This window comes from Ictidomys tridecemlineatus, chromosome 7 (genome assembly GCF_052094955.1).
Source record: "Ictidomys tridecemlineatus isolate mIctTri1 chromosome 7, mIctTri1.hap1, whole genome shotgun sequence".
Taxonomy (NCBI): domain Eukaryota; kingdom Metazoa; phylum Chordata; class Mammalia; order Rodentia; family Sciuridae; genus Ictidomys; species Ictidomys tridecemlineatus.
The window spans coordinates 1,117,456-1,138,047 of record NC_135483.1 but is presented as its reverse complement, the minus strand read 5'-3'; the positions used below and the strand labels follow the sequence as shown (position 1 = coordinate 1,138,047).

Below are 20,592 nucleotides of genomic sequence, written 5' to 3'. Positions count from 1 at the left end.
GCTAAAACATGCTTTCCCCTCCTCAAAATTACAGAATTTGCATTTGCTTCTTAATAATTCAATGTTTTTACCTTAAATACTTCACGACTTGTAGTACACTGTATGTTTTCAGAAGTCTAGGTTTACTGGGAAACTGATCAGGAAGCCCAGTTTCCAGCACTACGGGCGTCTTGCCTGGGGCAGTTCACTTGTTACACTAGTGGGCAGCCAGGACCCATCACCAACTGCAGCTGAAGTTCTAGGCTGCTCTCCATGTCATGGTCTAAGGGTGCCACCACCTGCACAGTGTCACATGGAACAGTCAGGGCTCGGCCTCTACGCTCCCTGACCCTCGCTGGCCACCACTGGTCTTTCTACGCTCTCTGATATGTCCCCTCTGTTATCCCCTCTGTTACACTCTGTTATGCCCCCTCTGTTATGCCCCCTCCCTTATGTCCGAGTTGGAATCCGCGTCTTTGCCTTACACTGTGCACCTATGTTTTCCCACATCCTTTCCTGTTCAGCAGCGCATTTCTTTTTCACTGGTAACAGTCCATGGTCTGGATGGCCCAGGATTCACCCATTGGGCGACTGGAGGACATCCTGGCGGTGAAGCTGCTGGACATCTCTGCGGTGTCCTGCGGACCGGATTTCCAGTCCCCTGGTAAAAACACCCAAGGTGCTGGTGCTGGTGCTGGTAGGAACGTCTGGCGGCGGGCTGGGGGTAGAACTTTTACCCCAGCACGACGCCCGGGTCCCGCACACAGGTGTGCTCCGTGTCGAGCGAGACCCGCGGCTGCCCGCGCCCTACTGGGCGGCCGGGAGGCAGCAGCCCCGCACGGGCCAGGCACACGCTCGCCGCCGAGAACGGCGAAGGCACCGGTGCGCCCAGGTGCCGCCCACCGGAACGCGCACCGCCCGGACCGGAAGCGCAGCGGCCGCTCTAGCCTCCGGCCCTCGCTGACCGGGTCCTCCAGGGAGCCGCTGCAGCCCAGGTCGCGGCTCGGTTTCCGGGGCTCCACCGCCCCGGATATAGGATCGCAAATTCGAACCTCAGGCAAGGGACATTTTAGTAACTGGCCTGGCACATGGCGATGTGACCGCAAGATGCCTGGGGAAAAGGCATAGCTAGGGAAGGACACCGTTGGGGCCAAATGGCAACATCTGAATGTGAGCTATGACGTCGGTGATTGCGTTTTCTCCATAGCGAATCTCCTGCTTTTCCTTTTTTTGGAGGGTTAGGGTGAGGGTGTGGTGCCGGGAACTGAACCCGGAGTTGCCCAACCAGTGAACTACATCCCCAGACCTTTTTCTTCTTATATTGAGGCAGGAGCTCCCTAACTTGCCCAGGCTGGCCTCCAACTTGAGGTCCTGCTGCCTCGGCCTCCGGTCGCTGTTTGCAGGCATATGCACCACCACGCCAGGCGAATTCCCTGCTTTTGATCACTGCTCTGCAGTAAGGTAGGAGAGTGTCCTTAGGTCCAGAACACACTCGTATTTAGGGGTCAAGGGGCACGATGTCCCCCACCTAATCCCAGATGGCTCAGAAAGAATCGCGCGCAGAGAGAGAAACCCCGCGAAGTGCCTGCGGCTGTGTCTGAATGCGTGGCCTGTGGGAGTTCCTGGTAGTACTGCAAATTTCTCTAAATTGGAAATTTTATCGGAAAAAAAACCAAAACAACGAAAAACTCTCAATAGGTTAGTCGCCAAACCCTGGGGGGACGAGAAGGAAGCCCTTTCTCTTTCCCAGCTCTCCCACTACAGTCAGGTCACCGCTACTCAGCTTCCCCTGAGCACCTGGTCATTGATGTCCTCTACCCTTGAGGGTTCTTGGCGGAGGTCCGCTGTCAGGGGAGGGACACTGATTTCCCATGGACCCACAGTGGGGAGAAGGCTCCCTTGTAGCTTGGAAATCAGAGACACTCATGAGTGGCTCCTGTGAACGCCGGAAACGCCAGAGCAGTGGACCAGGCAGATGCGGGGGTGTGGTCACACGTTTATTAATACCTGCCCGCAGCAAGGGCGCGTCCTTTCCCCGGTGGGTTCAGTCTCGCCCGGCGTCTGCGGATGCCGCGTCGGCGTCCACATTCTCCGACTGTGAGGTGGGAGGAGGGGGGTCCCCGAACCGACTGGAGGGAAGCTCGGGGTTGAACTTTGCTGAGGGGAGAGAGTCCTGTGAGGCCGCAGGCAAGGAGGAGTGCGTAGAGATCCGAGACCCCTCATGTGACCTCGCCAGTGACAAGGTCCTGGAGCTCGCTGACGACAGGGTCAGAGATGCGACCCGGGAACTGGGACGCGACGGGATCAAGGACGAGACCCGGGAGCCCAGGCGCGACGGGGTCAAGGACGGAACCCGGGAGTCCTGGCGCGTCACTGTTAGGGAAAAGGCCTCTAACCCTGCCTTCGAAGTGGCTAGCGAAGGGACCAACGATGATACGCGAGAAAGCGCACAGGACCTGGACGGGGGCTGGGAGGCTACGCGTGACGAGTCCGCCGATGTGGCTGGGGAGGCAGCGCGCGATCGGACCTCAGAGGCCCGGGAGGCTCCGCGCGACCGGCCCCTCGCGGTGACGGCGTTTGATTCTGGGCGCGAGGTGGTTTGGGAAGAGACCGGGGGCTGCCAGAGCGGCGGGCCGTCGGGGCCCCTGCGCAGCCAGCCGTGCACGCGCGCCAGGTCCCGCGTATCCTCGTGCTCACGACGCAGCTGCTCACGCTGCTGAAGCAGCTGGTGCCGCATATTGTGCAGCAGCTGGGCCCTGCCGAGAAGCCGCAACAGCTCCTGCCTCAGGCGCCCATTGTCTGCTTTGATGGCCTGCGTATGTGTGATGAGCGCGCGCGTCGCCTCCCGCTCCGCGCGCCTGGCCAGAGACTGCACGCGCTGGCGAGCCTCACGCTCGCAGGCTGCCTTTTCCTCCAGAAAGCGCCGCTTCACGCGGTGGAGCAGCTGCGTGTGCTCCACGCGCATGTGCAGCAGCTCGCGCTCCAGCGTCCGGATCCTTGCCAGCTGCTCCAACTGCAGCTCCTGTGGCAGGGGCGCAGGTCAGCGTAGGAGCTCGACGCGCGCCCACCCAGACCAGCAGCCCCCGCCCCCACCGTCCGGTCCGCTACCGCACGCGTACTGGCCTTGTAAGGCTGCAGCTCCTGCACCTGCTGCGCCATCTGCGCTGCACGCGCCTGCATCTCCAGCAGCTGCGCACGCACCCCATCCTCGCGCCCCTGGTACAGAGACGCTAGTTCTGACCGCTCCCAATGGATCTGCCCCAGATCCACGCGGTTCTGCTCGTCTAGCCGCAGGACGGCGTTGGCACAGCGCTGCGCGCGTGTGTTTACAAAACTGGCGTAAAACCGATTCTCCTCGCGCAAGCGCCCTGCCTCGCGGTCCAGGAAGATGTTTTCCTGTAGCACCTGGTCCACGCGCCCCTCGCAGGCGTCCAGCTGCTCGGAGAGCAACGTGTACTCGCGCTGTAGGTATTGCGCGCGTTCCGACGGCTGTGGCTCTGCACCTTCACCCAGTCGGCGCCCTAAGTTCATCACGCGCTTCTTCTTGGGCGCCATGAGTTAGGACCTGGGGCACAGGGGCTCAGGAGGGCAGTGTTCGCCCCCACAGTCCAGTTTCTTCCTTTCCCCAAACCGGAAAAATCTAGGCCCCAGGTCCATGGATAGAATGCCTCCTAAGGTCACGAAGTCTGGGGAGGCAGAATCGGAGCAGCATTGCCAACCTGTACTCGTGGGTTCCCTCTGGTCCTTGGTTGTCCGTGTCCGGTGTGTCCAACATTGGTATTCAGCCAGCAATCTCTATGGAGACAGAATTTAGCCGCCCTCCCCCATCCCGCCTCGTTGCTAGGGCAACACCTGGACTCTGCCGTTCCCGCCGGGCTCTCTCCTGTGTAGAGGCGACAGCTGCGCCCAGCCGAGGAGGAGAGGTAGAGGTAGATAGAGACAGGCAGGGTTCAGTTCAGGCCCTGGGACTTTTTTCCCCCAAAACCCACTGACCTGAGCAGCAGCCCCCACCCTCCACTGCCAGGCACTCACTGCCCTTCATACCACGGGCTCTGATTCCGGGTTCCCTCCCTCCAGCCTCAGCAGGCTCTTCCTCAGCTAGGCCTCCATGCTGTCCAGAGAGGCTCTGCACACGCTTCTCCTTTCAGGGAACCCTTGTCTCGAGGCCACCAGGGGCGGGGCTACTGGGAGGTGTGAAGTCCCTTCAGATGCTGTCCCCTGTAGCCAGTGGGCCATCTGCTTCTCTCTTGGATTCCTAAGGCCACCGGCAGGGCACCTGCCCAATTCATCCACTTCCCTTCCTGGAGGGGATAAGGGATACACTGGGGGTCAGGTATCCACTGACTCTGGAAAGACCTCCTAACTAGAAGAGGAGAGGGGCCTTCTGTGCCCGGAGGAGCCCTGGGCAGTCGCAAGGACCCAGCTTCCCATCCAGTTAGAAGCCTGGCAGGAGTGTGCTGGACAGCCTTTGGCAAGTCCTACGTCCACACTTGTGTCCTGTCATCATAAGTGGAATGTCTGCCCAGGTTTGTCCACATTGTCTGGGGATGGTCGGATTTGAAGATCCTCAAAATTCAGCTTTAGGAGCATCAGGGTCTAGTGAAGTCACACTTGAGTGAAGGTTTGTGTTGATGGCTCAAGTTGGTTTTAAAAGCTTGATGATTCACGTCACTGGGCTTGCTCAAGTTAGCCATGTCGCTGGAAAGATGTGGCAGGGAACCACTCTGAATGACCACGCCTTCCAGTCCTGAAGCAGGAGGCTCTGACCAACCACCACATTTTATGACTTGGGCGTTGTCCCAGGTCCATAGCAAGGCGAGGCTCCAGGAGTATGACACCCGTGGGGGTGAGCCACACTCACCTGTTCCTTTGTAACCCTACCCTTTGCCCTTTTGGGGATAGAATGTTCCATGGAACCTTCTCTTGTGTGTTCCCCATATAAGAATAAAGAATTCCCGTGGCTGGCTCTCTTTCCAAGTTTGCAGAGCCGTCTACAGAATATTGAAAGAGGCATTTCTGTGTGGTTTCATGCTTTCTTTGTCGTTTTCTTGAGTTATTGGAATAGTCAGATTTGTGAACCCAGCATTGGGTCGCCAGCGGGGACAGATGGCAATAGCCTCTTAAAATCATGAGACAATTGAAGCATTTTTCTCCTTGTTAAGAAATGTATGACACAAACTGCAAGAAAATGCAGGTTTGGTGTTGTTTTTCAATGCAGGGGACTGAATCCAGGGCCTGGCACATGCTAGGCAAGTGCTTTACCGCTGAGCTGCAGCCCAGCCCCCAGAATCTGTCTGTTGTTCTGGGGATTGAACCCAGAGGCACTTTTCCACTAAGGTACATTCCCAGCATTTTTTTTTTTTTTTGAGGGCCTTGTTAGTTGTTGAGGCTGGCCTCAAAGTTGGGAACCTCTTGCCTCAGCCTCTTAAGATTTTAAAGCAACATTGACTCATAAACTCCAAGCAGCACCTGAAATTGACCTTAAGATGGGTTCTTATTTTATTTATTTTATTATCATCATTAATTTTGCAGAACTGAGGATTGAAGCCAGGGGTGCTTTACCACTGAGCTTCATCCCCAGCCCTTTTTATTTTTTGAGACGGGGTGTAGCTGAATTGCTGAGGGTCTCCCTAAGTCGCTGAGGCTGGTTTCCAACTTGCCATCCCTCTTGCCTTGGGCTCCTGATTCCTTAGGACTACAGGTGGGCTTTGAATGCAAAAGGAGAGCCTGCTTACTAGGGAAGCGGCGGGGGGGGGGGATCTGGAGGAGCTGGCCTGGCCCTGCAGCGGCCTTCTTTGTCCCTCTCCGGGTCCTGGGTCCTCACTAATGACCAGCGTTCTCTCTGGCGCTCTCCACCTCACCGGCTTGGGGCTCCACAGATGGGAAAACCGGCTTCAGGAGGCGAGGCCGCCTGCCCAAGCTGCAGCCATCTGCAGCCTAGGGTCCCTCCTGTGTGTCCCATGCCTGCATACGTCTGCGGGACCTTCTAACTAGGGTTGCCAGGAGCGGGATGGGTTCCTTAAAATTTCAATCACCAGGTTTCGCCGTGATCTGTCCTGATAGAGCTCAGGCGCCTCCTCTGGGAGGTGTCTGGCCATCATGGTCTCTGTCCAGCGGCCTCTGTTTTTCCCTTCTCAATTCTGCAACCCCCACAAAACGGTGCGAGAAGCCCCAGCCCGCCCCTGGCCGGCAGCCTGGAGGCTAAAGAAACCTGGCGCCCTTCCGGACCCCCAGCTCTGTCCGCCCACCTCCTGGCCAGGCCCAGCGCCCCAACCCACACCTTCCCTCTTGGCCTCTGCCCATCCTGGCCGGTGTCTTAGCTTCCACGCCTCCGGATGTCCAGGCCGCTAACTGCTGACTGCTGGGCTGTGCTTTTGACTCGCGGTGTCCACCTGCAGGAGGTGGCCTTGCGCTTGGCCTGCCACGCTGCTGGCCTCCAGGCCTGTGCGTTTCTCCTGGAGAAATGGAGGGTATGTGGCCCGGAGGCGGGCGGCGGTGCCTCCCAGGAGCCCCAAGGCTTCTGTCAGCCTGGGAGGATGGCTGTCTGGGGTCTCCCATGTCCCACCGATGCCCCACCGTGAGCCACAGAGCTCATGGTCGAAGCTCCCCGATTCCAAGCAGGGTTAATTGTGGCATCTCCCCTATCCTTGAGGTCCTTCCACCTTCCCTCTGTGGACGGGTGCTGGCCTTTGTCCCCTGCTCCTGGGCCCTAAGCTGCGCCAGGCTCAGTCTGGGACTCCCTGGGCCCAAGGCAGGGCTGGAAGTCCCCTGGAGGAGGCCCTGCTGCTCACAGGGCCACAGGAACGGGTCCCCCAAGCCCTTCCTCTGCTGGCACCTGACTGAGGCCGGGTCACTTGGGGTCGCTCCTAGAACACTGCTCAGGAAGCCCCAGCTCTGCCGGAGGCCGCCCTCCCTCCCTGACCCTCTGTCCAATCTTCCTGAAAGTGCTTCCCTGCTGCTTTAGCTTTTTGTCACGGTGACCCAAATACCGAGAGATCAACTTAGAAGAGGCAAAGTTTATTTTGGCTCATGGGTTTGGAGGTCAGAGGACTCCACTGCTCTGGGCCCAAAGGGAGGCCAAACATCATGGTGAAGGACATGGCAAAGGCGGGCAGCTCAGGACATGGCCGTCAGGAAGCAGAGAGCGCTGCACTCTCCAGGACAACACCCCCAGGACACCCCAGTGGCCTGCCTGCTCCAGTCAAGCCCCACCTGCCTGCAGTCACCAGCCAGTCAGTCCACTTCAGGGGACCGCAACTCTCACAATCCAACCATTCCACCTCTGAAAAGGCTTGCACTGTCTCACGTGTGACTTGGGGGTGACCTCATCCCCTAAGACTTGCCGGGAGCCTACCACTCCCCAAGCAGCCAGCAGGGTTGGCTGCCGCCTCAGGTCGGAGCGCTCCCAGTGTCTCTCTCCCATTTCATAAATGCAGACACTGAGGCATGGAGTGACCTGGCCAAGGCCCCCCGGAAGCACTGGGGCTGGCCTTGGGCCTTTTGACCCTTCCTGCTTTTCCCACTCTTGGGGAGAGTACTCTCCTGTGCCCTGGGCCAAGGGTCAAGGACAGCTGAGGCCAGCGCAAGCCAATGCCCACAGCCCTTCCACTTGCCAAGGACCACGCCATCTGCAGGGTTGGAAGAGGGTTCGGGTGATGCCTTGTCCCTTATCAGAAGCATGAATCTGATGGTGCCGACCATGGCAAAGGGCAAGAGGGCAGGACAGTCAGTGGAGTCCAGCGGAGCCCGTCTGCCCGCATCTCCAGCAGGCTCAAGCCCGGGGCCACAGCACCTGGCGGTCCTCTGTGCCCTGAGCCCCAGCCTCCTTCCCTCCGTCCCTGCCAGCCTGGGCACCCATCTGAGGGGACACCAGGCCCTCCTCTCCCTGACCAGGTTCCTCGGGATCCGTACAGAACCCACAGTGAGCTTCAGGTGGAAGGTGCAGGCCCAGGCCACGGCTGCCCTAGAGAAGCACTCTGCCCTCTCCTGTCCAGAGAAGGCCAGGGCCAGGCTGCCACCTGCTTCCCAGACACAACAACTGGCCTGAGCCCGGGGACCCCTAGGAGTTCTTGGAGCATATGAGGGGCCTGCTGTGGGCCTTCAGGCCAGGCGTCTGGGGCAGGGGAGTGGTCTAGGTTGGCTGCCTGGGGGTCTCCCAGGTGCTCACCACCTCTTTTGTGAGGGTTGAGTGACAAGAGAATTTCCAGGGTTCAGAGCATGGCACGGGCCTGAGGGTGAGGCCACTCTAAGTTCCCCAGGCGGCTGAGAGACACCCACCCCCAGGGGCAGTCATGAGGGGTGCCCTTCTCATTTCCAGGTCAAGCCAAGTGGCAGAAGAACCCAGGGTGGCCAGTGCCTGGGGCACCTGAGAGTGAACTCACTGGGAGCAGCAGAGAGGCTCTGGCCCCTTTGGAACTTGGTACTACAGGTGCCCAGCAGGTCCACCCCACTGGCATAAGGAGGCTGTGCCTCAGATGAGCTAGGCGAGGGGCGGGGCGGGGCGGGGGCAGGACTCCACTGTCCCTTGGGGTCAGGAAGGGAGGCAGCCCACACAGTGGGGCCAGTGCCCGTGGCTGACGGCCGGCCGGGGAGGTGGGGGCCCTGTGAGTATGGAATTCTGGGTCGCAGGGAGGCAGCAAGAGAGATGGCCGTGGGCCCCTGCTATACTGTTCCCCCTGGGAATTTGACTCCTAGCCGCAGCGCCCACTGACTCAGGGTCTCTGCCTGGGCTTTCCCAAACCACCATGACTTCTCTGCACATGGCTGAAAATCAAACACAAAGTCCAGGTAGACGCTGCGCCCACAGTAAAGCTGAAGGCTAGAGCTACCCGTGATCGTGAGTCACAGGGGACGGGAGGGAAAATCCTCGTCCTGAAGTTTTGTCTGCAAGGATACTTAGATGGGGGAAAGTGGGACTTGGTGGAAATAGTCCCCAAGAGAGAACCCATGACCGAGTGAGACAAACAGCTGTGAACAGCAGCCCTGCAGCCCAGGGTGAGATGGGAAGAAGCACACACTCGAAAAACAGCCAGCACCCGCGGAGAAGTCGCGCCTGGCCTGCCCTCTCAGGAGCTCACAGGAGGATCACCGGCTGCAGTCCAGCCCAGCAACCTGACAAGACCCTCAGCAACTCATCGAGGCCCCGTCTCCATGTAGACAATAAATGAATAAGCTGGGCGCCGGCACATGCCCGTAATCCCAGCGATTCAGGAGGCTGAGGCAGGAGGATCACAAATTCAAAGCCAGCCTCAGCGATTTAGACAGGCACTGAGCAACTAAATGAGACCCTGAATAAAAATAAAACAAATAAATAAGTAGAATTTAAAAGGGCTGGGGATGCAGCTCAGTGGTTAAATACCCCCTCCCTTCAATTCTATTACCATAAATAAATAAACAAACAAGCAAACAAGCAGGCGGGAATGTAGCTCAGAGGTAAAGTGTCCCCAGGTTCGATACCCAGCACCCAAGTAAGTAAATAAAATTTCAGTAAAGTGAAAAACAGAAAAAAGCTGGAAATGACTTAATTTTGCCTTGTAAAACCCATTTGACTCTTAAGTCCACTGAGGTTCACCCTGAAGAATCGCTTTTTGCTGAGAACTCACTGAGGTTGGTGTGACCCTGCTTACTGAGCGCTTTGTCCCCAGAGCTGCATGGCAGGGTCAGGCGTCCTCCACACAGGAGGAGTGAAGGCCGCCGGGATGTGGCCCAGGCTGGCCTCAGACTCCTCCTTCGGTGGCCACGCCAGGCTTCCAACTGCTCTTGGTCACATTTACTCAGGCTTCTGAGCCGCCTGCAGCGGGGCCACTGCCCATCCCAGCCCTGTCCCACAGTCCCCCTCCTTTCCCCTCTGTGCCCTGGATTCTCCTCTCCGTCAGGCTGCAGTCATACTGATATTGATCATGTTTGGGGTCCCGCCCACTTGTCCATCTCAGAGGTCAGGCTGCCCTGAGAAGCCACCCTGTTCCTGTTTAGGGTGGGGCCCCCTTTCAGCTGCATTCGGCTTATTCAAAGACCCAGCTCTTAGTTTTGTTGGTTTTCTTTCTTCCTGGTTGACTTTTGGTTTCATATTTCCACTCTGATCTTTACATTTTCTCCTTTTTACCTCCTTGGGGTTTGACTTTTTTCTTGTAGCTTCCGGTGGTGGAAACAGAAACCTCTTTTCTGTGCGTCTATAAGCATTTAGAGCTTCCCACTTCCCTCTGCCCGTTGGGCCTTCTACAAATCCTCACCGACAGGTCTCGGGGCCTGACAGTCCAGAACAGTTCCTGTAGCTTGGGGGAGGGCTACTGCTGACAGCCCAGGGCTTTACCACTGAGCCACACCCCAGCCCTTTCTGACGTTTTGAGACGGGTCTCACTAAGCTGCTCAGGACCTCACTCAATCTTCTCGCCTCAGCCTCTAATTTTCTTTTGAACCATTTTTTTTTTAGCCTAAATCCTCAGCAATTTTCTAAATGTCTTTCTGCTATTCATTTGTGTATTTGCTTTTGCAGTGTTGGGGTGGAAAGCAGGGCCTCACACATCCACTGAGCTACATCCCCCCCCCCCCCCGTTATTAATTTCAAATCCAATTCTGTGGGATGATCTCAACTATTTTAGATTTACTGAGTTTTGTTTTACAACACAATTGTAAATAAAATATGGTTTATCTGGCGAATGTTTCATCCACAGGTAAAAAGAATGTGTATATCTGCTGATTATTTATTTTCTTTCTTTCTTTTTTTTTGGGGGGGGTGTCCCGGGGATTGAACCTAGGGGCACTTACCCACTGTGCCACATCCCCAGTCCTTTTAAAAATTTTTTAAGATGTTGATGTACCTTTATTTTATTTATTTATACCCTTTAGAGACAGGGTCTTGATGAATTGCTTAGGGCCTCACTAAATTGCTGAGGCTGGCTTTGAACTTGTGATCCTCCTGCCTCTGCCTCCCGAGCCACTGGGATTACAGGCGTGCACCACGTATCTGCTGTTTCTGAGAACCTGGAAGGTCAGGTCAAGTTGGTTGTGGGAGCCGCTCTGAAGGATTCACATTCTCCATCCTGGAGTGGAGAGGCTCTGACTGGTCACTACATCTTGTAGTGACCTGGACATTGCCCCGGTCCGTGTCTTCAGACATAGGCGTGTAACCCCTTGGATTGAGGTAGGCTCACCTGTTCCTTGGTAATCCTACCCCTTTGGGTGTGGCCTTCCTAGATGTCAGTCGACCTGCTGACAGCAGACATCAGGAAGCTGGACTCAACGCCCTGACCTCTGACCCCTGGCCTCATTTGAATAATAAAAGGGTCAGCTTGTGCTGGCTCTCTTTTTCCATGGACCCCTAAGGTCAGAGGAGCCGTCACAGAAAGAAAGAGGTCTCTCTGTCTCTGGTGTGGTCATTCCGTGCAGCCCAGTTCCGCTCGAGTGACCCTGGAACGCGACGTGGGGTGAGTGTCGCTCAGGATTATCACCTCCTCACTTTCTGCTTCCCTGTTTGGCGTTATTAAAAGAGGGAGGTTAAGTCACCAAGTGCAGCTGTGGGCCTGACCATTTCCCTTTCCCGGGACATTGGCTTCAGGGATCTGGAGGTGTTGGCAGGTGCGCCCCCTCAGGACGGTGGGCCCTGCTGTGGGTGGTGCTTTCGTGATGACCTCTTCTTGTCCCTGGCCTCCTCCAGGCCTGGAGTCCACTCTGCTACTGTCATAACAAGGCTCTCTGATCATTAGTGCGTGCGTGACGTATCTTTCTCATCCTTCTGACTTCATGTCTTTATGGTCTAAATGCATTTCTTGTATAATTATATATGTACAGCTTGTAATTGAATCATGTGTCTGTGTCATGATTCATCATGTATAATTTGTATAAAGTAGATTCTCTGATTTTAATTTTTGAAAATAAGGTCATGCTCTCTGCCTTCTAACTGGAGTATTTAGACCATTTATATGTGTGATTATTGATACGGTTAGGGCTAAGTCCAGCATTTTGCTATGTTTTCTGTTGGTTCCTCCATTCCTTGTTCCTTTTCCTTATTTTTCTGCCTTCTTTTTGATCAAGTGAGTACTTTTTAATTTTCTAGACTATCGTCTTGGTAACTATATCTCTTTATGTATATTTGTTTTATTTAAGATGAAGATCTCATCTTTAACCTAGTCTATCTTCAAATAATATCATAATACTTCACATATAATTTAAGAGCCATACTATATATAATAGTGTATTATTTTATAATAATAAAAATGTGTGGTTCCTTGGGCTGGGGCTACAGCTCAGTGGTAGAGCCTTGCCTCGAACACGTTTGATCCTCAGCACCACATAAAAATAAATAAGATATTGTGTCCATTTACAACTAAGATAATATTTCAAAAAATGTATAGTCCCATTTCTCCCTTTGTATTTGGTGCTACTGGAATCATACATTTTAATTCTACAAGTTATGGCTTTCACACTATATTATTATTTCTTTTTTAAAAATATTTTTATTTTTTATTTATTTATTTTTTTTTGAGAGAGAGAGAGATTTTTGATTTTTTTTTTTTCTAGTTCTCTGCGGACACAACATCTTTCTTTGTATGTGGTGCTGAGGATCGAAACCGGGCCGCACGCATGCCAGGCGAGCGCGCTACCGCTTGAGCCACATCCCCAGCCCCATTAAAAAATATTTTTAGGCTGGGGATGTGGCTCAAGTGATAGCGCACTCACCTGGCTTGCATGGGGCATTGGGTTCGATCCTCAGCACCACATAAAAATTAAAATATTGTGTCCACCTAAAACTAAAAAAAATAAATATTAAAAAAATATTTTTAGTTGCAATATATAATTGAATTATGTATCTGTGTGCATAATTCATGCAATATATAATTTGTATAAAGTATATTCTTGGATTTTAATTTTTGAAAATAAGTTCATGATCTCTGCCTTTGGCTATATTTCTTTATGTGCATTTGTTTTATTTAAGATAAAAATATTTATTTTTTGTGTGGTGTCTCACACATGCGAGGCAAGTGCTCTACCCCTGGGCTACAACTCCAGCCCCTGTTGCTATTATTTTTACTCTACCACTGAGCTACACCCAGTCCTTCTTTTTTAAAATTTTGAGACAGGGTCTGGCTAAGTGGCTCAGGCTGGGCTTGAACTTGCCATCCTCCTGCCTCAGCCTCAGAGCGTCTGAGATTACAGAGACACCATGTCTGACTTATGTTCAAATTTTCCAGAAACTGCCTAATTGCCTCCCAAAGCAGTTGCAGCCTTCTGTACTCCTGTGAGCAGGGTGGGAGCACCCTGTCCTGCCCACCCCCTGCAATGCTTCAGGTCAGTCCTGCAGCTACCACTCCAGCAGGCACATGTGGAATCTCACAGCTCACAGACATGACTGCACCTGGCTACCAGTGGCCATGCATGCCCTGGCTTGCCTCCTGCCACGCTGGTTGCTCCTTACTAGTTTCCAGCACATCCCAGTAAGAGTTTGTGATAGGTCTACAATGAACCAAGGGAGAAATGTAGAGGAAGTTAAAAACTCTTACAGTTGGAGCACAGGGTGACTTTTACCACTGTTCAATCTAGTAAAAAAAAAAAAAAAAAAAAAAAATATATATATATATATATATATATATATGTGTGTGTGTGTGTGTGTGTGTGTGATTTACTTTTGTATGTCTGTGTTTTTAATTTTTTTCCTAGCAATTTATTTTTGCTATATTTTATTGAATTATTTCTCTGCAACAGACTTCAAGTTTCTTTCTTTCTTTCTTTTGGGTCCCAGGTAGGAACCCAGGGACACTTAACTACTGGGCCATCCCCAGCCCTTTTTAGTTGCTTAAACTGACTTTGAACTTGCCATCCTCCTGCCTCAGCCTCCCCAGCCAGTGGGATTACAGGTGTGCACCACGGGGCCCAGATTCCAAGTTTTCTAAAAAGCTAGTCTCTACACAGTTTGGGAATCTGGCTCTGAGTACCAGTCAGAATTTGGGTCCCTCCAAAGTCATGTCTTTCAAACATTTCCACTGGGATGTCTAACTAGCACCTTGAACGTGTCCTTTGTTTTGTGGTGCTGGGGGTCAAACCCAAGGCCTGCCCAGGTTAGGCAGGAACTCCTGCACTGAGCTGCCCCGGGTGCGTCTTAAACCTAACTGCCCCAATTCCCGGTCTCCAGCTAATCCTGCTCCATCCAGCGCCTGCTCCAGCCAGCCCGGTCCTTCCAGAACCCACCAAGAACCTAGGACACCCGTGTCCCGGCCTGCAGCCCGTCTAGGGTCTCCTGAAGCCGGAACCACCCTCGTGCGCCCCTCATTCCCGTGCTGGGTCGCGCGTCCCACCGTGGAGGCCTCTCTCGCAGCAACAGCCTTTGTGCTTCGGCCCTCCCGTGTCCTGGTGTCACTCCCGCCTCTGCGCCCCCTCCCCTGAACTCCTTCAGGGTGCAGGACGCTCCCGCTCCTTCTCTGCCCGCCCGACGGAGCGCTCCCTCGTGCCTGCTGACTGCCACCCCTCCAGCGTGGTTCCCGCAGTCACTGCGGGGGGAGGCCGGCCGCGGGGCTCCCCAGGACCTGCCGGGCCCAGGCGCGCACGCACTGGGGAGGCTGCGGTGCCGGCGAGCGCCCTGGCCGCCAGGCTCCGGGATGGCGGGCGCTGCCTGCCAGCGGCGCCCCAAGCTACTGCCACCGTCACAGAGCCGGGAGGAGCCAGGCGGGAGCAGGGTGGGGCGACGGAGGAGGGCGCTGCGCCGCGGGGACGCAGGTGGCTCCCTGGGCGGCGCGCACCGGGCAGAACGGTGTGGCGCCCGGGGCAGGTGCGGCCGCAGACCACGCCCACCGGCGCTGGCGCGGGGAGGTGCCGCCCCGGGTTCCCAGGGCAACCCGTCAACAGGTCGCCCCCACGGTCAGCGGAGCCTGCAGGCCCGGGCGCCGCCATGTGTGCCGCGGAGGTGGACGCTCACGTAGCCCAGAGATACCTGCTCAAGCGGCGGCTCGGGAAGGGGGTGAGTGCGAGGGCTGGAGGGGTGCCATGACGCAGGTCCCCAGCCCCTGGTGCCTCAGTTTCCTCATGGAAGCAAGCGGTGACCAGCTAGGGACTTTTTCCCGGAGGCCGGTGATGGATAGGGCCCCCGAGCGGTCTCAGGCCTGAGGAGCCTAGTGTGTCACCTCTCCTGGTGCACACACAGCAGATGCTTCTGGGAGGTCAGGACACTTCAGTCGCTGAGTGGAAGGGTGGACCCTGGCAGGGCCCAGAAGCGCAGGGCCAGGGCCAAGGCTAGGGCTAGGAAGGCATGAGCCAGTGTAAGGGGTGGGAGTCGGAACCGCTGGTGGGGTCGTGTGTATTCGCATTGAGAGTGGGTGTGAGCTTGTGCAGCTCTGTATGTGAAGGGGACATGACTGGACAGTGCAAACAGCAGGTTCAAAGGCCCTGGGGCAACGACTTGCTTAGCTGTTGGAGAAACCACTCAGTTGTGTGTGAGTGAGTGGAAGGGAAACAGGGGGTGGATACTGGGATTGTGGGGTCGTGAGGGATCCTGTTGCATGAGGGCTTCTGGCAACAGCCAGGACTTTGACTTACTGTTATCCACAGCTGGGAGTTGTAGGAGTCGTTTATACTCTCTTTACAACTCCCACCTGCCTACTCTGGAGGATTCACCTTGGGGTGGTAGGCAGAAGTGCTAGGAGACTAGGTAAGAGGGCAGGGTGGTGATCCCTGGAGGCACAGGCCAGGGCAGGGGCAGCAGGGAGGGCAGGAAGTGGTGAGATAGGGTGAGTTCTCAAGGCGAGTCCCCAGGACTGGCTGAGCCGCTGGATGGGTGTGGGAGACTCCCAAAGATGGAGGGGCTTCTGGTCTTGTCCAGAGCGCCCTCCTGTGGCCTGGTGCCCCCCTGCACCTCTCCAGCTCTCACCCACTCCCTGACCCCATCGCCCAGTGTCCTCCTGGGATCCAGGCCTCCCTGCAGTCCAACTCTCCCTGACCCAGGGTCCAGAGTGGGAGGGGGGCAGCCTGGGTGGGCAGGGGTGGCTGGTGGTGGGCTAGCCCCGGGCCCAGCAAGTTGAGAGCACTCTCCCCAGGCCTACGGCATTGTGTGGAAGGCAGTGGACCAGAGGACTGGTGAGGTAGTGGCCATCAAGAAAATCTTCGATGCCTTTAGAGACCAGACAGACGCCCAGGTGAGTGGTGGGTGTCTGGAAGCACAAGCGGTACGGGGGCTGTTGGAAGGTTTGGGGCCCTGGTGTTTCTGGCGCAGGGGGTGTTTGGGTGACAAACAGCCCCTTTGGGTATCTCTGTCTCTTCCAGAGAACATTCCGGGAAATCATGCTCCTCCGGGTGAGTGGCAAGGCTGTGGGGCCTACTTCCCTTTCCCAGGGGCAGTTCTTCCCAGAAAAGAGGGGAACTGGCCCCGTCACTCCCAGCGCAAGTCCCAGGCCTGAAATGACTCTCCACAGGAGTTTGGAGACCACCCCAACATCATCCGCCTCCTGGATGTGATCCCGGCAGAGAACGACAGGGACATTTACTTGGTGTTTGAGTTTATGGGTGAGCGAGGCTGTGGTCAGCTCCTGCCCCACTCTGTGCTGATCCTAGGACTGCCTGTGTCCCTCTGCTGCCCAAGTCCCTGTTGTGGCCAGCACTCACATTCTGTGTCCTGAACCTGAGGAACCACCAGCGCCCCGTGGGAGCTCCTGTCCCCACCCCGCACCGTCCTGCTGTGTTTGGAGCTAGTTTCACAATTTTCCACTCATTTTATAAAACAAGGGCAACATGAAATAAAGTGCTGCGATAATTCCTCAAGCCCTTACGGCTGTGCAGACAGTGAGCAGGACGCAGAAGCACCAAGGTCCAGGCAGGGTTAAGTGGCACAGCGAGTTCTACGGGCCCTGACTGACCCGCACACCCTTCCTGCCCCCCCAGACACTGACCTGAATGCTGTCATCCGGAAGGGCAGCGTGCTGGAGGACACCCACAAGCGCTTCATCTTCTACCAGCTCCTTCAGGCCACCAGGTTCCTGCACTCCGGCCACGTCATCCACCGGGATCAGAAGGTTGAGCCCAAGCTGCCACCACGCGGCCCCAGCTCCCATCCCGTGTGCACCCCTGGCCCTCTCGGCCCTCAGACCACCTGTCTCTCCAGCCATCCAACGTGCTGCTGGATGCCAACTGCCGGGTGAAGCTCTGCGACTTTGGCCTGGCTCGCTCCTTGAGCAACCTGCCCGAGGGGCCTGAGGGCGGGGCCCTGACCGAGTATGTGGCCACTCGCTGGTATCGCGCTCCAGAGGTGCTGCTGTCCTCGCCCTGGTAACAGTGAGATACCTCTGACCCACCCCACCCTCTCCCCCAGTTCCCCCGGCCTGCCCTCCTGTTCTGATGGGGACCCCAGGCCTTCTTACACCTGGGCCCACCTACTTGTCCACACCTCACCTCCAAGCCCCTGTACCTTCACCTCTGCCTCTGAGCTCCCCTTGCCCACACCCCTTCCTGCCCAGGTACACCCTTGGGGTGGACATGTGGAGCCTGGGCTGCATCCTGGGAGAGATGCTGAGAGGGCAGCCCCTGTTCCCGGGCACCTCCACTGTGCATCAGCTGGAGCTGATCCTGGAGACCATCCCGCCGCCGACTGAGGAGGGTGAGCACGGGGGGTTCAACTGGGCACCCAGAGGCTGAGGGCCAGAGAGTGCAGCTGTGGGGAGACGGTGCTCGACCGGCCAGGACTCTGCAGGAAGAGGGTCCGGAGTAGGAGCCCTGGGAAGACTGGAAAGGGCAGGCCCTGGGCAACGGAGGGCCCAGAAAGCAGCTGCCAGGGCCAGGGTGGGGAGACTGCAGATGGCGAAGGAGGCAGGACTGGCCACAGGGCCAAGTGGCCACGCAAAGGGGCCAGCCAGGTGGGGGCAAGGTCCTCACCCTGCTCAGGGGTATGGGGTGCAGGGCTGAGCACTCCCGTGCCGGGTGCAGCATGGGCACAGAGCCAAGCAGGGCAGGGGGTGCAGAGAGAAGAGGGGAGGCTGTTGTGGGGGTGAGGCTGTGGCAGGGGGATTACTCCCAGAACCCAGGGGAGAGCCTGCTTGCTCCCAAACCTCTGCTCTGCAGGGGAGAGGCCGTCACGGGCTGGGATGTGAGGGTGCAGGGCAGGTGTACCTGTGGGCACCCATCAGCTCAGAGGGGCTCATGGGGCACAGGCCTAGCTTTTGGTGGGGTGGAGCGCCACCAGATGTCAGAAGCCCTGAAAGAGGCTGCAGTCTGGGCATCAGAAGGGATGGCTGGCCCCAGAAGGCCCTGAGCTGTCCCACCCCCGCAGCCACACCCGGTCACACCTCCCCCCCCACAGACCTCCGGGCTCTCGGCGCAGGCTACAGCTGCACCTTGCTGCACCTCCTGGGATCCCGGTGAGTGGGGTGCTCAGATGTGGGGCAGGGAGGCCGGCTCAGGAGCCAGCCAGCTTCCTGTGCCTGGCACAAGGGCCCGTCTGTGCCTGTTGGGGTCATGGTAAGAGTGAGGAGACCCCAGCATTGCCGTAGCTCTGCCAGATGAGGGTTCTGTGGGGAGAGCCCCAAGGGTTCCCCACGGGAGGCCTGGAGAGGAGACTGAAAGGTGAGGCGGGGTCTCTCCCCACTGCCTGCAGGTCTGGCACAGACAGATCTGGGGAGGGGGCCCTGGGGGGCCCTGGAGAAGAGATGACAGGCAACTGCCCGCAGGCCACAGCAGTCGCTGGATGACATCCTGCCACCAGACACGCCCCCAGACGCCCTGGACCTCCTCAGGAAACTTCTGGTGTTTGCCCCCAGCAAGCGGCTCAGCGCAGCCCAGGCCCTGCAGCACCCCTACGTGCGGAGGTAGGAGGGTGGGAAGGCCGCCCTGGGGCCCAGGGTCCAGCCCCGGCTGAGGGGGAGGGGAGCCCGAGGGGCTCCAGGCTCCTGCTCTGCAGTCCAGGTCTCACCTTTGTCTGACCCGAAGGTTCCACTGCCCCAGCCGTGAGTGGACACATGACTCGGAAGTGTGGCTCCCGGAGCTGGAAAGAGACCAGCTCTCTGCCTCCGAGTATCGCAGCCGCCTCTACCAGGTGCTCGGGCCTCCACCTCGACTGCCCCCTCTCCCTGTGCACCCTGGAGTCCACCTGACTCAGGGACAACTAGTGCTCCCCTTGCCCACACCACGCACCTCTGAACACCCTCCCCTTCCGCAGATGATCCTGGAGAGAAGGGGCCACAGCCGTGGGCCAAGAGAGGGAACCTTGGGGAGCACTGCCTTGGGGCCAGAGCCCAGGGCTTCCTGGGCTCGGGGGCACCTGTTCCATCACAGAGCCGTCCCCCAGATCACATCCGGGATGCCTGTAAGGAACCCTGGTTCCAGGCCTCAGAGTAGCCCTGATGGTGACCCTGAGCAGGGTGTGTGAACTTTGTCCACTTCCCAGGTGGAAGAGGATCCCTGGTCCTGCTGTGTGGGGCCACCCAGGTGCAGAGGGGATCTAACTCTGGGGGTTGATCTCCAACCCCACAGAAGCCTCTGGTGCAACCAGGAACATGCCTAGACCCAGCGTGGCACCCCAGCCCCAACCTCTGCCCCCAGGAAGGTGGGAAAGGTCCCCTAGGACTAAGGCAGAGCCCCCCTGTGCACCTCCAGGGGTAAGTCATGGCGTGTGGGCCTGGCAGGAGCCTCCCACTGTGCCTTTTAGTGATCTTGTGACATGCGCCTTCCCAGATCAGTAGCTTGAGAGGCATGGCACCCTCCCTGACCTTGCAGGCCGCAGCCCAGGCCACCAACCAGGCCCTGATCCGCAGTGACTGGCCCCTGAATGGTGGGCTGAGGGCAGCTGGTGGGCGACAGGTGAGCCTGGCAGTCTCTCCCGGAAGCCTGTGTGCCCACTCGCGCCCCTTCCCTCTGATAATGACTCTCCCTGCTGGCAGGTCTCACCCCGGCCCACCTGGGAGGTTCTGGAGCCCCGACCAGGCCGCAGGATGTTCGGCACCTCAGCCTGGCAGGGGGCCCAGGGAGCTGCCAGGGCTGCGCTTGGGGGCTACTCCCAGGCTTATGGGACAGTGTGCCGCTCAGCGCTGGACCGCCTGCCCTTGCTTCCTGGACCTCACGCGTGAGGGGCCCACGTGCCTCGCCGCCCTGCCGCAACACAGCGCTCTTCCTCCTTCCTTTGCTGGGCTGCATTTGAGTTCTGGGAGCTCCCCTGGGCCTCTCTGGGGGAGCAGACACGGTCTCCCCAAACCTGAAGACTGTTTTGAATAAAGCCCTCTGTGTCAGCCCACTCTGGTGTGGGGTTCCTTCCTCGGCCACACCCCAGCTGCCATGCCCCAGCCCTTTCTTGGAGCCCACCTTCTTCCGAGGACCGACTCTCCCCATCTTGAAACCTCCACCCCAGGTCCAGGATAGGACTGCCCCTCGGTACTCTGTCACCCTGCAGCTCCCGGCCAAGAGCACCCCACCCAGGGCTTCCCTCTAGACCAGGGCCACCCAAGACTGGCCGGGAGGATGACCTGGAGCCAGCTTCTGGCCCATGGCCTTAGGTGCCCTGGTGCCTGCCGCTTGCCTTTCTCTCTGAGCACCGTCAGAGCCCAGACCCTGCTACAAGGCCCAGGCTGCCCCCAGGATGGCCCCGTGGCTCGGGGATTTGTGAACTCATTGTCTGCCTAGGTCCAAACCACCCTGTGACTGCAACTCTGA

General features: G+C 57.3%; 2 protein-coding genes across 20 annotated transcripts; one reads left to right on the top strand and one right to left on the bottom strand.

Moving 5' to 3' along the window:
- Positions 1-2,878: 2,878 nt before the first annotated feature.
- On the bottom strand, positions 2,879-4,292 carry LOC144365368 (coiled-coil domain-containing protein 166-like). Its single transcript, XM_078016552.1, has one exon. It carries the CDS (start codon positions 3,532-3,534, stop codon positions 2,908-2,910), a length of 627 nt encoding a protein of 208 aa, XP_077872678.1. The 5' UTR covers positions 3,535-4,292; the 3' UTR covers positions 2,879-2,907.
- A 9,916-nt stretch (positions 4,293-14,208) lies between these two features.
- LOC101962138 (mitogen-activated protein kinase 15) lies at positions 14,209-20,176 on the top strand. Of its 19 annotated transcripts, none has more exons than XR_013423705.1 (13): positions 14,209-14,926; positions 15,999-16,097; positions 16,225-16,254; positions 16,374-16,464; positions 16,840-16,970; positions 17,060-17,223; positions 17,412-17,551; positions 18,251-18,308; positions 18,618-18,755; positions 18,877-18,982; positions 19,420-19,544; positions 19,663-19,746; positions 19,827-19,965. XR_013423705.1 is itself a non-coding variant. In XM_078016543.1 (13 exons), the coding sequence occupies exons 1-13, from the start codon at positions 14,858-14,860 to the stop codon at positions 20,155-20,157; spliced, it is 1,890 nt and encodes a 629-aa protein (XP_077872669.1). In that variant the 5' UTR covers positions 14,209-14,857; the 3' UTR covers positions 20,158-20,176. The 19 variants fall into 19 exon arrangements, 15 of the variants coding, with proteins under 15 accessions (XP_077872669.1, XP_040149452.2, XP_040149451.2 ...); XR_013423702.1 differs by having other exon boundaries at positions 18,877-19,252; XM_078016543.1 differs by adding an exon at positions 19,106-19,307 and having other exon boundaries at positions 19,621-20,176.
- The last annotated feature ends 416 nt before the right edge of the window (positions 20,177-20,592 follow it).

What these genes read in the sequence shown, in the direction of transcription:
- LOC144365368 (XM_078016552.1), bottom strand. Translation starts at nt 3,534, where the DNA reads ATGGCGCCCAAGAAGAAGCGCGTGATGAACTTAGGGCGCCGACTGGGT.
- LOC101962138 (XM_078016541.1), top strand. Translation starts at nt 14,858, where the DNA reads ATGTGTGCCGCGGAGGTGGACGCTCACGTAGCCCAGAGATACCTGCTC. An exon ending in AGCGGCGGCTCGGGAAGGGG is followed by an intron (nt 14,927 to 15,998) that starts GTGAGTGCGAGG and finishes CACTCTCCCCAG; the next exon opens with GCCTACGGCATTGTGTGGAA. An exon ending in CAGCACCCCTACGTGCGGAG is followed by an intron (nt 18,756 to 18,876) that starts GTAGGAGGGTGG and finishes TCTGACCCGAAG; the next exon opens with GTTCCACTGCCCCAGCCGTG.